Genomic DNA, 13,788 nt, shown 5'->3' on the forward strand with positions numbered 1-13,788 from the left:
TGAAAAGAACGCAGACACGCTGAGCAACTACGATGATGACATTGATGAAAATTCCATGGAAGAGGACCCAGAGTTAAAAGACAACACAAGTGACTCCTCCAAACCACTTCTACCTTATTCCACGTCATGCCCACCTTCCCCCCCATCTGTAATTTCTAGCATTACTGCTCTGGAAAATCAAATGAAAATGATTGATTCTGTCATGAACTGTCAACAGTTGACCAATCTGAAATCATTAGAAAATGGGTCAGGGGAAAGTGACCATTTAAGCAACGATTCCTCATCCGCTGTTGGAGATCTGGAGAGCCAGAGTGCAGGGAGCCCTGCAATGTCTGAATCTTCTTCATCCATGCAGGCGCTGTCTCCTGAAAACAGCATCAGTGAAAGTTTCAGATCAAAATCCCCAGGTTTTAGCAACCAGGAAGAACACCAAGAAATACAATTAAAGACAGAAAAACCTGACAGTCCACCACCACCTACTGTTGAAAATGGAGGTGCACTGGATTTGACAGCCACCAACCCGGGAAGGCCACTCATCAAAGAAGAAGCTCCTTTTAGCCTGCTGTTCCTGAACAGAGAACGTGGTAAGTTTAAAAGTACTGTTTGTAATATCTGTGGCAAGCCTTTTGCTTGTAAGAGTGCATTGGAAATTCACTACCGCAGCCATACTAAAGAGCGTCCATTTGTATGTACAGTCTGCAATCGTGGGTGTTCCACTATGGGTAATTTAAAACAGCACTTACTGACACACAAATTAAAAGAGCTGCCTTCTCAGTTATTTGAACCCAACTTTACTCTAGGTCCCAGCCAAAGCACTCCTAGCCTGGTCACCAGCACTGCGCCTACCCTGATCAAAATGGAAGTGAACGGCCACAGCAAGCCGATCTCATTGGGCGAGGTCCCGTCGCTTCCAGCTGGAATCCAGGTTCCTGCTGCACCACAGTCAGTGATGAGCCCGGGCATCACTCCTATGCTGGCACCACCGCCACGCCGGACTCCCAAACAGCACAACTGTCAGTCATGTGGGAAGACCTTCTCCTCAGCAAGTGCACTGCAGATACACGAGCGCACCCATACTGGTGAAAAGCCATTTGGTTGCACAATCTGTGGTAGAGCTTTTACCACAAAAGGGAATCTTAAGGTAAGAAGGGAATCTTTAACGTCAGAGCTTAAATTGTAAGAATGTGAGAGTTTAACAATGTGCCGAATCTCGTGTGTTCTCATTCTGTGGGTGGGTGTGTTTTCTTACCCAAATCAAGGGATGAGGATAGTATGGTTATATTGTGACATCCTTACATTATATATTATGAACCCAATGTAAGAACTAAAATTTTGTGGGTGCATACAAATTATTCCATTTTTTTTAAAAAATGTGTGTTTCAGACATGCATTTTCCCCTTTATTGATGGCTCCTGAATTCTTAGATTGTGGTAGAATACTTTGGTATTTTAAAAATGATTAAAAAACAAACTCCAGCTCCATGACGTTAACTCCGCAACTATAAACAAATATTATGTCGATCCTGTTTTTCTTGAAAATCTGAGGTTATAGATTCCCAGCACACTTGTGTGCTGCAGAAGCATGAGTTGTGTTCAGCTGAATTTTACTCAGCATAGACCCACTGAAATTAATGTACTTAATTTCGGGGGTAACCCTATGGCAAGATCTGCTGGGATGAGCTCCTTAGGACGCAGTGGATCTCCAGCTCAGCTGGTTTTAAGTCCCCATCCCTGGCTCAGTTTAAGATTCATCGGTGTAATTTGCTTGTTCCAGCTGAGCCAAAGCTGGTTGAGCTGAGGCCAGTTTATCAGTCCCCCCAAAGGGGCATGTTGGAGGTGAGACACAGGAAGCAGGGAGGGGGGCTTAGGCTGGATCCTAAGCCCATTCAGCTTAGTCACATGACCTGGCAACTCAGGATAGAACACTATTTTAAATACTTGCTTTCCCTCTTCCAGGCTTAGAGCAGGAGCAGCAGTCCTGCTGCTGGACAGGGTTTGGATCTGGTCTAAATTGACACTGGTTTGCTTTATGCTAGCTTCTTATCCATAAGATTGCTCCCTTAGTCATGTTCATTAATTTCAATGGGTCCGCTTTGAATAAAACTTTGAGTTAAACCTGACTACCCATGAGATTTATGACAGTAGTAATCTTTTTTTAAAAAAAAATCTAGTCACATCAGATTATATTTGAACCTTTCTGCCAGTCATGCCAATTTAACATATTAAGAGTCTGTCAGTCGGGGTTACCAAATGCTCTGCGGGAAGCCCCTGTTGCAAATTGTGGCTTTTAACTTGCTTACAATGCTCAAGGATGTGGCAGGTTTTTGATATGTCACAAAAGCAACATTTTAAAAGTAGAACTGTGGCACCATCTTTTCTCCCTATATAGTTCAGGTAAACATAAGAAGGTGAGATGCAGTTGCAGGGTTTGCATGAGATAGAAAGGAGCCTGAAAAAAGCCTTGGACTTGCACACTCTTCACTCTCCTCCTCCTGCATGGCCTAGTTCACCAGCATTTGCTCTCAGTTTCTTATGTCTTGTTGGCCTCCTTGCTGTGCAAGACTCAGGGATCGTGGCTGATCACAAACTACGGTTAAACAAGCTAGCTTCATCACCTATAGCTTGAAGTTGCCTTGTTTAGAAACTTAGCAGAATTTTTGATCAACCACAATTTCTGACTCATGGGCAACAAGTCCAGATTAGAGGAAAGTAATGGTGGTGTCCTTTTCTAGGTGCATAAGACAAGGAGATGAGAGCAGGGAAGGCTGGGGCTTTGGTCAAGTTCATTCTGGCTCATTCATGCAGTGCTAAATCATGGCTTAGTGCAGGCATAGGCAAACTCTGGCCCTCCAGATGTTTGGGACTACAATTCCCATCATCCCTAGCTAACAGAACCAGTGGTCAGGGATGATGGGAATTGTAGTTCCAAACGTCTGGAGGGCTGGAGTTTGCCTGTGCCTGGCTTAGTGGGACGAGTGAAGGAGAGACATTTTAACTGACAGTAGACCCAATCCAGTTAAAATTAATTGTGAATAAGCTCCGCATAAAGCCAAAAGACTTAAGTTAGTTTTGACCAACATTTTCTATTAGTTTCTATGGTACTCAGTCCCAACTAATATTAGATCGATTGGGGCCATTTAAAAAATGAGGTTTGGATCCAAATATCCCATTACAGTGTTACCTTGGTTTACAAACTTAATCCGTTCCGAAAGTCCGTTTTTAAACCAAAACAGTTCTTAAACCGAGGCGCACTTTCCCTAATGAGGCCTCCCGCCGCCAGTTCCCTTCCACTCTTCGGCTTCCGTTCTTAGACTGATGTAAAGTTCTGAAACCAGGACACTATTTCTGGTGTTGTGGAGTTTGTAAACCGAATTGTTCTTAAACTGGACTGTTCTTAAATCGAGGTACCACTGTATATGACTAAACATATTTTGACTTATTCAACAAGTACCATCTTGTCAACAGCCTCCAATTTCCCCCAAATGCCACTTGGGAGGGTCTCCAGCCTTCTAAAACTACTTTTCAGAGGGCAGGAAGGGCTTCATATTGAGGTGAATCAGCAATCTTTCTCCTCATATAGTGGGATGTTTGCATCCAGGTCATTAAGCATAAGTGGGCGGGGGGGATAATTGAGGGAGAGATTCAACTAAACAGTTGCAGTAATGGGAGCCAGCACAATTGGACTGAAATCAACCTGGGGGGAGGGGGGAACCCCAGGACAATGCACAGGAAGAGAGGGGAAATCATTCCATCTGCCAAGCTGAAATGCTTGTGCTGGTGGAACAATTGTAATACCCACTTTCTTGGGAGTAAGCTCATTTGAACTGAATGGGTCTTACTTCTGAGTCGACATGTATAGGCTTGTACATGGCTCTTGGAGACTCGATCAAAATGGAGACTTGTTTGTTTTATATTTTTCATTTTTAAAATAAACCTTTCTGTGGGCCTTAGTGGTTGGTTGGCTAAATCTGATAACCTGTGCATATTTGCATTGCAGTAAACTATGGAACTTGCATGAATCCAAATATGTTAATATAAAATACAAGTTTGAAAAAGGAGGGATGAAATCCAGTGCTCCATTTCAACTTATGGAATAGTTATTGAACGCACAGAAGCATCCATTTACCAAAGGAGGAAGTGTGTTTTTGCTGATTCCCTTTTCCCACTGCAACCCCCCAAAATCTATTCCAGAGGGTTGGGTCACCCTCCAGAACAGCGTGGCAGGTGGAGTTTCATGGGAAATGGGGATCAGCAAAAAAGGCCCTCCATTCTCTGATGGGAGCAGACACCTCTGCTGAATCAAAAGCTGTTCTGCAAGGCCAAATAGCAGCACTGGAGTTCAGGGCTTTGGAAGCAGAGCAGTCTTTCTTATTGGGCTTATTGGTGTGTTGTGCTAGGGCGCTGGCCTCTCAGGGGCACCCCAGCGGGTGGGGGAGCTGCGCGGCTTTGCCGGCGGCCTCCCGTTTCCCTACACACCTGCCAGCCGTGCCTCTTCAACCATATGGCTGGCGGGCGTGCAGCTTGCCTCCCAAGCCTCCATGGGAGGGGTTCGATCCCCGCAGAGGCTTGGGAAAAGGTCGACAACTCTTGGAAACGGGGGGGGGGGGCTGCTGGAGGGATCTTTGCACCACGGCGCCAGATATGCTTAAGACGGCCCTGTTTAGAAGTTTGAGGTGATAAAAAGATTTTAGTCTTTCAAATAGCATGTGGACCTAGTAACCCTTTCTCGTGTTGTTCTTTCATATAAAGTATTTCCCAGCTCCCTTTTAACCTTTGTTTAGCATTTTAAAATGCACATTACTTTTGCACGTCCTTTTGTTATAAATGTGTGTGATTTATAAGAGCAGCGTTGTTGAAATGATTGTACGTGAAAACTAAAATTGGCTTTTAAAACTAGCCTCTTCATGGGCCGTGTGGCTCATTTTGAATTTTGCTTATTTTGCCAATCTTTTGTTTGTTTTGTTCTTTCTCTAAAGGTTCACATGGGAACTCATATGTGGAATAATGCTCCCGCACGGCGTGGCCGTCGACTGTCTGTGGAAAACCCCATGGCTTTGTTAGGTGGTGATGCTCTGAAGTTTTCTGAAATGTTCCAAAAGGATTTGGCAGCTCGGGCCATGAATGTTGACCCAAATTTTTGGAATCAGTACGCTGCAGCTATTACTAATGGACTTGCAATGAAGAACAATGAAATTTCTGTCATACAGAATGGAGGCATTCCCCAGCTCCCAGTAAGTTTAGGCGGAAGTGCCATTCCGTCTTTAAGTAACATTACCAGTGGCATGGACAAAGCTCGCACCGGCAGTAGCCCTCCCATCATTGGCTTGGACAAAGCGAGTTCTGAAACTGGAGCCAACCGTCCATTCACAAGGTTTATTGAGGATAATAAAGAGATTGGCATAAATTAAAAGCATTCAAGTAACAAGTAACTGTTGGACCACTATTCAACACAACATTTGTTCTTTCATGTACAGTTTTGGGAGTTAAGCATTAGTTTCGTGACCTAATTGCCTAGGTTCCCTTTAAGATTTTTCCCCCCATAGCAGAAATACATAACTTTGTGTCCGCTGAAAAGTTGTCTTGCAAGATTTGCATGGCACTGCTTTCAACAGTGAGCTGACTGTTAGCGAGAACTGCAGAACTCTTTAAATTTAAGTAAAACGATAAATCATTGGATAAACTGCATTAGGGACTGAAGGAAGCTAAATTGTTTCAATTTTTGTTTTTTAACAAAACAAAACAACACCACTTGAGTAAAAGGGGGCTTCTCAATGGCATTTTCAGTCCAGCTCTTCCTTTGCTGGTTTTGTTCCACTTAGCTAGAAACTTGAACTATGTTTTTAGAAATCCTCTAACACTCAATAAGTGATTTAGTACCCTAATGCTGTGTATGATTACAGTATTCTTGTCTGTAGTATTTATAATGTAAAGATAATGCGGGTAACAGACAATATACTAGCCCCATCCTTAAATGAAGCTTTTGTACTGCAAAATACACCTGGCTATGTGATTTTCTTTCTTTTTTTAAGCAAGTTTTGTTTCCCTATAAATAAGTGGTTTATTTCAATGCAGGCAAAATTGTGAAGTTTTATTGGGAAAGATAGCATGCTTTTCATGTGCAAGTACCTGTCAGTAACAAACCATTTTAATTTAAATATTTGTAGCTGCTATGTGGACAGTTGTTCTATTAAATGAAAAAAATGTAGTGTGGACTTCAGTTCATGGTTGGAAAACAAGTTACAGACAAACCTTATCACCATATATTATTCACAACATTATAAGCAGTTGTGAATAAAACATTTCATGTTATCAAAGGCAGTACAATAAAAAGGCAGTGTTTGTATAATGTGTTGCAAACTCTTAATTTATACTATTGCACTTTTAGTATTTTATATTTAGGGAGGTTTGTCTATAATTTGAATCTGAACAAAGATGTAAACTATTTTATAAATAGTACTTTGGCTTGAGGAAAAATGGGGGGGGGGATATTTTGTTGTGTTTGTCTTTTAAGGTCAAACAGTAGGAGAGATCTGTGCTCCTTTAAACAGGAAAGCCACTAAGAACTGTCAAGATTCTTGGGTAGAATGGGGCCTGCCATTTCTTAAACCGAAATGATTCATTTAACTTTTCTATAAGCCCACCCTCCAACAGACCTTTGATATGTTAATCTTAGGGCTGTGATATCAGAGCAAGCCTAGGAGAGGCTAAAGAAAACATTGTGTAGGCTTAATTTTGCTGTAATCTGTTCTGTCTCTTTCACTCCCACCCACAAAGCAGGATGCTGACTGCTTAATAGCCCTGGTATGTAAAAGCAAAACAGAAAACAAAAATATTAAGTATCAGTCGTAACTTGAACGTAAATTCCCAACTCTTACTGATCTCTTTTTAAAAATAATAATAATAATAATAATTCCGATATTTACTACAAAGCACAATGTATTCTGAATATTCAAATATAATTTTCACTTGTTTTAAAAGCATTGTTTAAAATTGTGACAAAAGGGAATGTTTCCACTCTTACGCTAGGGTGTTGGCGAGGCTGGGGGCGTAAATCAAAACTTGAACAGTAAATGTTTTGTGTACTACCTCATTTTTGTGCATTACAAGCATGGTGGAGTCTGACACTATGAACTTCCGTCCAACAAAATTGTTCAAGGGACATTATGGGTAGCTGGGAAACAGCACAAGACGTTTTATGCCCCTGAAGAAAGAATCAGACAGTGAGGTCTTCTCAGTTGAGATGGAAAAAAATAAAATAGGACAATCGCTTTCTTGTGCAACAACAAAAAAAAACATTACTGTAAGAGGATGGACTGTTTCTGCCATCGTGTCATTGAATGAAAAGTTTAAAAGACTTATTAGCAGTTTGTTTCTGTTTTGAAATGAACAATGAACTATTACAGCTCTGTTTTCTACAGCAGTGATACACAGAATATATATGTGCATATATACATGCATATATCAAATATATATGTAGGTATGTATGTGTGTATATATATACATATAGATATATATATAGAATATATATAGAAAATAAACATCCTTATATTATAACACCAACCATCGGTGACCACCATTTGTGTTTGGGGTGTTTCAAAATTGGGAAACAAAGAAAACTGAGGTGGCTTAATGTTGCTGTTTTTCAGCAAATGAATGTTTTTATTTATCTGTGTACATTTCTGGTGTGAAATAATTTTTTTTTTGTTTTTGTTTAGTATTTGGTACCATGTAGTGTTATCTCTTCTCCCTAAAGGATGTGCATAACTTAAAAAGAGATGTAAAGTGTTGTAAATAAGATGGCTGATGAAGGTACAGTAAGACTGACCCCATTTTGTATTCAGGGTTAGGTCATTCCTCTCTGCATGGTGAAGAGAGACACTATTTTTATACTGCGATACCATGTAGGGCTAGGAGCCTCCCTGAACCACCTGGGAATTGTTACCTAGATCCAATATTTTTTATTATTAAATCTTGTTGGCTTGACACATCTACTGATTGAAATGGATGTCTTAGTCTAGGTTCCTATTTTTGTCATATGGAATTGAATAAAATGCAGGATGTAATATTATTTCCGAATTGTGTGCCATGATTATTCTAATAGCAGAGTGAGATGTGGGAGATGGATGTTCATGGCTTTTAACTGTCAGGTACGAAATATAAATATGGCTGGAATCTTGGATTCACACAATTTGAGCAGAGTCCAAAGAGTCCATTGGGAAACCACTTTTTGCAGTTAAAAATGAAATGAAATCACAGAGTTCTACAGATAAATACTACATCAGCAGTGGAATAAAAGCTGGATCAAAACAACGGTGCTCTGCCGCAGTCTCCCTTGGGTGCAATTGTGCCTTTTTCAATTTACACAAATTTAAATGTGATTTACACAAACTACACTGCATATTTATTCTCAATGACTGTGAAACAAGAGATGCAACGATGCACACACTATAGGTAATGCACATCCAGGTCTCCCCTCCCCTCCCCCCTTTTTATTTCTGTTTTCATTCATGCTGAAACGAAGTTGCTGCTGAAGTTAAAATTGCAGGAAAAGCCTAAAGGGGGTTGCACAGATCATGAGTTTGTGGATCCCAGTGAATAACTGGAAGACATGCCATGCCCCTTGCTTTATTATCAGCAGAGAATTTTCTATAGAGCGAGCCATTTGTGCATATGTACCTTGCGAGATTGAAATAGTGCTATTGGCTGCTAATGTGTAGCAGTGAGATAAGTGAATCGTAGCTCTCGCAGTAAATGTTCTTGCAGCAATAGAGCAGTTTTAACCATGGCAGCCTACCTTTTTGAACTTGGACTTAAACCATTCGCAAGAAGTCTGAGGAAAGGCCTTTTTTGTCTCTACAAATTGTAACAGGACGCCAAGGTCTTTTATTTCACCGAGTTTTATGACAATTTTGCCACTGTGCTTTTGATACAGAAACGCCCGGGGTTGGCTTTACAGTTGCAATGTTAAAGTGCAAGCTTTGATGACATTAGCTACATATCACTCCTCAGAAGCTGCTGAAAAGTAGAAATGAAAACTTAACCAGAGTGTGTTATAGACCATCGGAGACGAAAACATGACAAGGACTGCAGGTGCCTCTGGCTTGTTGGAGGGCGGGGGGCAGAAATCCTAAAAAAAAGAAATAATTAGTTTTTGCCTGCCGTAGATCAATATGGGTGGAAAGTCATGTTGGAATTCCACAAATATATGAAAGGCAGCCTGTAACTCACTAAACACTTACAAATAGGTTAGAGAAACAGGAGTGGATCATTAAAATGGTTCACTTATAAATTTCCCATTTATGTAATACAAATATTTCTCTCTAATCCCCTAAATTATACTGTTAATGTCTTCTCTTTCCACTTTGTTATCTATGTTCCACTAAATAGTATAGCAAAATTAACACAAGTATGGATGCTCAGGGAAACTAGTAATCCCACCCCCCTTTCTTGGTTGTTGCAGAACAGCATCTTCAGTGACAGCGATGTTATTCTGTTCACCAGTTCCTGTAATTAAAACAGGTCACAATCCTTTGCTTTTTTACAAGTATAAATAAGGATGCCATTTTATTTTGCTGCTGGTTCCTGAACCCCTTCTGAATAACCTGCTTCTGTGTCTCTGCCAAGGTCGTGCAGATGTAAGGTTTTCCATCTTCCTTAATAAATTCATCAGGACATAGAAAAAACCAAATGCATTTTCTAATTATTATTAATATTAAGCATTTCACTTACGAAGTGCAATGTGCTTTATAATGCTTAATTTAACATAGGTGAGTTCCCCCTTAGCAAGCGTTTCCTGGCTCTGATGGCTATTTGATGCTCATACCAGCTTTATACCACACCAAATAGCTGCAATACCTTTGAGAAAGACAGTGGATGCATTAATGCAGAAATTGCCACTTAGAAAGGGGCTCCCTTTTAAAATTTATTTAAGCAAGACATTCTTTCAAAATATCTACAACAAAAAATACCACTAAAAATAAAATGTATGAAACAGAAATAAACTATGAATAGTAAAAAATTATGTTTATGGAGTGCTTAATATTTCAGAAGTTTTGTCCAGATTCAGGAGAAAACTGGTTATGGACAGAGTTTGTTCTTTTTTAAAAATAAAGAATAAAGGAGCAATTGTGTTTTCAAACCAAATCAACTTTATTTAGTCCCGACTTCTGTTTCAAATGTTGGGAAAAGCAGATATGCTTTCTGAAACTCCCAGCCTCATAGCAGGAAATTGTTCCTGTAGAAATATAGGGCTTATTATTACTAATTTACCCACAAGTAACGCTTCAGTTTCTCGGTTGGAAAACAAGGGGTATAATAAACAGACGTTCAAAATCAGTTTTCTGATTTGTACTTATTAAATATAATAATGATGATGTAAAAAGATACCTGCTTTCAAAGCTGCTGTACTTGCACTGCACTGGTGAAGCAGAGGACCAAGATCACCTTAATTTGTCAGGTTAAACAGATTAAAACATTAAAAAACAACAACCAACAATCCTTTCACTAACAATGAAATAGCATTGTCTTATGAAGCCTTTTCCCTCAAAGTGCAAGGCCAAGGTTGCAATCCTAATGAAATTTAAGTAGAAGTAAATTTCATTTCAAATATTGTATTTCATTGCAAATAATGGATTTCAAATGGATTAGGATTTTTACAAATCGTGTTTTGTTTATTGTTTTAATTTAAAGTTGCCAATTTGAAACGTACGTTTAGACTTTCAGCAGAAATAAAGACCTAAAATACCTATTCCAAAATAGCAGGTAAGGAAGTGAAATTACCCTGTGCCCAATACTTCATTTGCATTTTGTTTTTAGGATTTGTAATTAAAAGAACCCTGAATATTTTACCCCATCCTATTAAGAGTAGTCTGTTCTAAAGCAGGGTGGTCTAACCTCTCAGACCAAGTGGGCCACCAGAGCACTTTGACACAGAACCCAGGAGCCACACACTGAATTAAGTCTGCATACCGTAAATTAAAGTGTTTGCAATACAGTTAATATTATTTAATATACGAGATTAATATATTTAGTTAAATATACATATAATTACACAGATAATTGATTTAATATATTTCTTTATTAAACAGAGCTGTTCTTTTTTAAAAAAAAAAAATAGGCCACCAAATGTGAGGGGAGTCACTGGATGCAGACAGGACTCCGGGCAGAAAAGAGAAGGGAGAGGGAGGAAAACACACTGCTTTTTATTTTTGCCAGTTCACCCCTTCTCTTCTCCTTTGCTGCTTCCAGAAACACACACACACACATTCATTCTCTCTCTCTCTCACACACACACACACACACCTACAGTCGCCCTCTCTAGCCCAAGTTAGGGATCCTCTCCAAATGGCCACTCCGGCTCCTACAAGGTTGGCTTGGCTGGAGAAACTGCATATTGCTCCTTTCCTTTCCTTTTTGTTCGCCCTCCACCTTTTGTCTCTCCTCATCCCACCACAGGATTTTCAGCCACGGCTGAAACAGGCAGTCTGCTGTGGTTGTGAGCAAACCAGGGCAAGGCTTTCAGGTCGTCACTTCCGGTTCCCTGCAGCTTCAGTACTTAGCAAGAGCCACCCAAAAAAGGCCCTGAGGGTGGCATATGGCCTGGTCCAAAGGTAACTCAGGTGCATCGTTAAACACTGCACGTAATACAGCACACATTGGCTCCCTGCTCCCAAGTTGTTGATCAGGCATAGGCAAACTTGGCCCTCCAGAAGTGTTGGGACTACAACTCCCATCATCCCTAGCGAACAGGACCAGTGGTCAGGGATGATGGGAGTTGTAGTCCCAAAACATCTAGAGGGCCAAGTTTGCCTATGCCTGTTATTGATAGATTGGCTACACTTATTATTTTGGTGTAAAAGATGGCAAGAGACACTTAAGGAAAGATCTGAGAAAACTAATATGCTGATTGCTAATCTAATCTTTAGCAGCTGGACAGAAGATTCTGGTTGCTGACTCACATTAAATAACTGCTAAGTGGAGATGAATGTAACTTACTGACAAAGAACATACAGTGTCATAGAGTTTTGAATTTCTCTTCGGAAATTACTTTGGTCAGAAATCCTCTAAGCATTTTCAGGTCCAATGGGGTGATAATTTGAGAATCTTCCTTGTTCAAATCCTATGGAGAAGTTAATACCTCCCCCACACCCAATCTCTTGATACAGTGGCAAATGCATGATTAACATGTCATTGGACCTTCAGAAAATTCCATGGCAAAATCTGCTCCTCAGACAGCAGCAGCCAACCCTATGAACCCAGCTAGACAGGTGAACAAGCGATTTATATGCGTTGTATGTACGATATAACACTGTGCCACCAGATGGCAACATAGAGCACTGTTTTTCCTCTACCTGTTTTCCCTGTTTAAATTTACAACGCTTTAAACTGAAACACTTATTTGATGTGTCTAGTTCCAGCCTAAGATTCGTGTTCCTGCGTTTTCAAGTGGCCATATGTCACATGTACACTCTAAAGTTTTGGTATACCCTAATATGCAGAAAGATGCCTTTGTTACCTGGCCAAGATGCTAAAATGTCACAATACTAAAAGTTATTCTTTTAGATTCTTCCTAGTGGTGCAGGAATAAAACTGCTGGCATATTTGCAAAGCTAAGGAGGGTCCACATAGGTTTCAAATTGGATGGGAGACCATGTGTCGAAGTTTGTGCATTTCAGAGGGTTGAAGTAGATTACCCTCAGGGTACTTTCCAACTCTGCAATTCTATGATTCTAAGCCGGGATAGTTTTATATAGAACACTGCTATAATTGTGAAGTATGTGATTTTGATCCTCCGTACTCCCCAGCTCCTGCCACCAGGGTGCAATGGGGATCTCTGCGGGGGCTGCCTTCTTTTCTCTCTCTCTCTCTCTCTCTCTCTCTCTCTCTCTCACACACACACACACACACACACACACACTGATTGCACATGACGTCAATAAGACACCGCACCTCAATGTGGGGGGCAAGTCGGCGCCCCTGATCCAGGAAGGCTCTAATTTCTTATGAGTTTAATGGACACTTAGCTGTAACCTAACTGTAATTTAAACCAAACACATCCAGAGCATTGTTAGGCTCCTGTAGGGAAAATAAGAGATTCCACAAGCACTAGATTTGACATCCAAGAATTGTTACACGCAAGTATGCTTTAGATTTAACCAGAAGGGTAGAGGTTGGTTCAGCTCAAGAAATAGCTGTGGAGCCTCTAAGGTTGCTTTCTTATTATGTGTCTCGCAACTTAGCTACATTTGAGAGTTTTCCCGCTGGAATTCAGAAGACCAAAGGAGCGAGAAAGAAATGGATGGGGGAAAGGATGCAAGTGCCCAATTCCCTGTCCAACTGAAGTCCTTTCCAAGAGACCTCGCACACGAGAGGTAAATATGCCTGCGATGTGACCATGCAGCTGACCGCCAGCAACACAAAACAAAACAATTTATAAAACTATCACGCAGAGTTCCAAAATGGTATGAAGAAGACAGAACAGATAATAAATTCAGCAGCTTTTTCTCTGCTAACATCTTAGGACTTGGGAGAAAGTAGTGTATCCTATTTTAATGGCTATTGAAACAATCCATATTTCTCCTTTATTCTAATTCCCAATAATAGAACCATTGCTAGGTACTATCTGATGATCTCTGAAACAGCAGTTGCAGGTATGGATGTTTTCATTAATTTGTCTTTCTGCAATATAAAAGATCAAAGCACACGTAAGAAGGTGACTTTGGGCACAGGCTGACTTTTAGATACCAGACTTCAGACACTTTCAGGAAACCTGTAACTTGATGGGTCCTGC

The 13,788-nt window shown here is 40.4% G+C and overlaps 1 protein-coding gene across 3 annotated transcripts in view; it reads left to right on the forward strand.

Annotated features, from left to right (window-relative positions):
* Window positions 1-8,067, forward strand: part of SALL3 (spalt like transcription factor 3) — a 26,805-nt gene extending 18,738 nt beyond the window's left edge. For 2 of the 3 annotated variants that reach the window (XM_083518347.1, XM_083518346.1), the window contains exons 2-4: window positions 1-584; window positions 801-1,141; window positions 4,976-8,067. The exon at window positions 1-584 is cut by the window's left edge. In XM_083518347.1, the coding sequence (XP_083374473.1) occupies window positions 1-584; window positions 801-1,141; window positions 4,976-5,407 (1,357 nt within the window). In that variant the 3' untranslated portion in view covers window positions 5,408-8,067. Of the gene's footprint in view, window positions 1,142-4,975 lie in introns of all 3 variants that reach the window. The other variant, XM_083518345.1, reaches the window with a different exon arrangement.
* Window positions 8,068-13,788: the final 5,721 nt, after the last annotated feature.

The sequence above is a fragment of the Podarcis liolepis genome (assembly GCF_965112155.1).
Source record: "Podarcis liolepis genome assembly, chromosome: 8".
In the NCBI taxonomy this organism is placed as follows: Eukaryota; Metazoa; Chordata; class Lepidosauria; order Squamata; family Lacertidae; genus Podarcis; species Podarcis liolepis.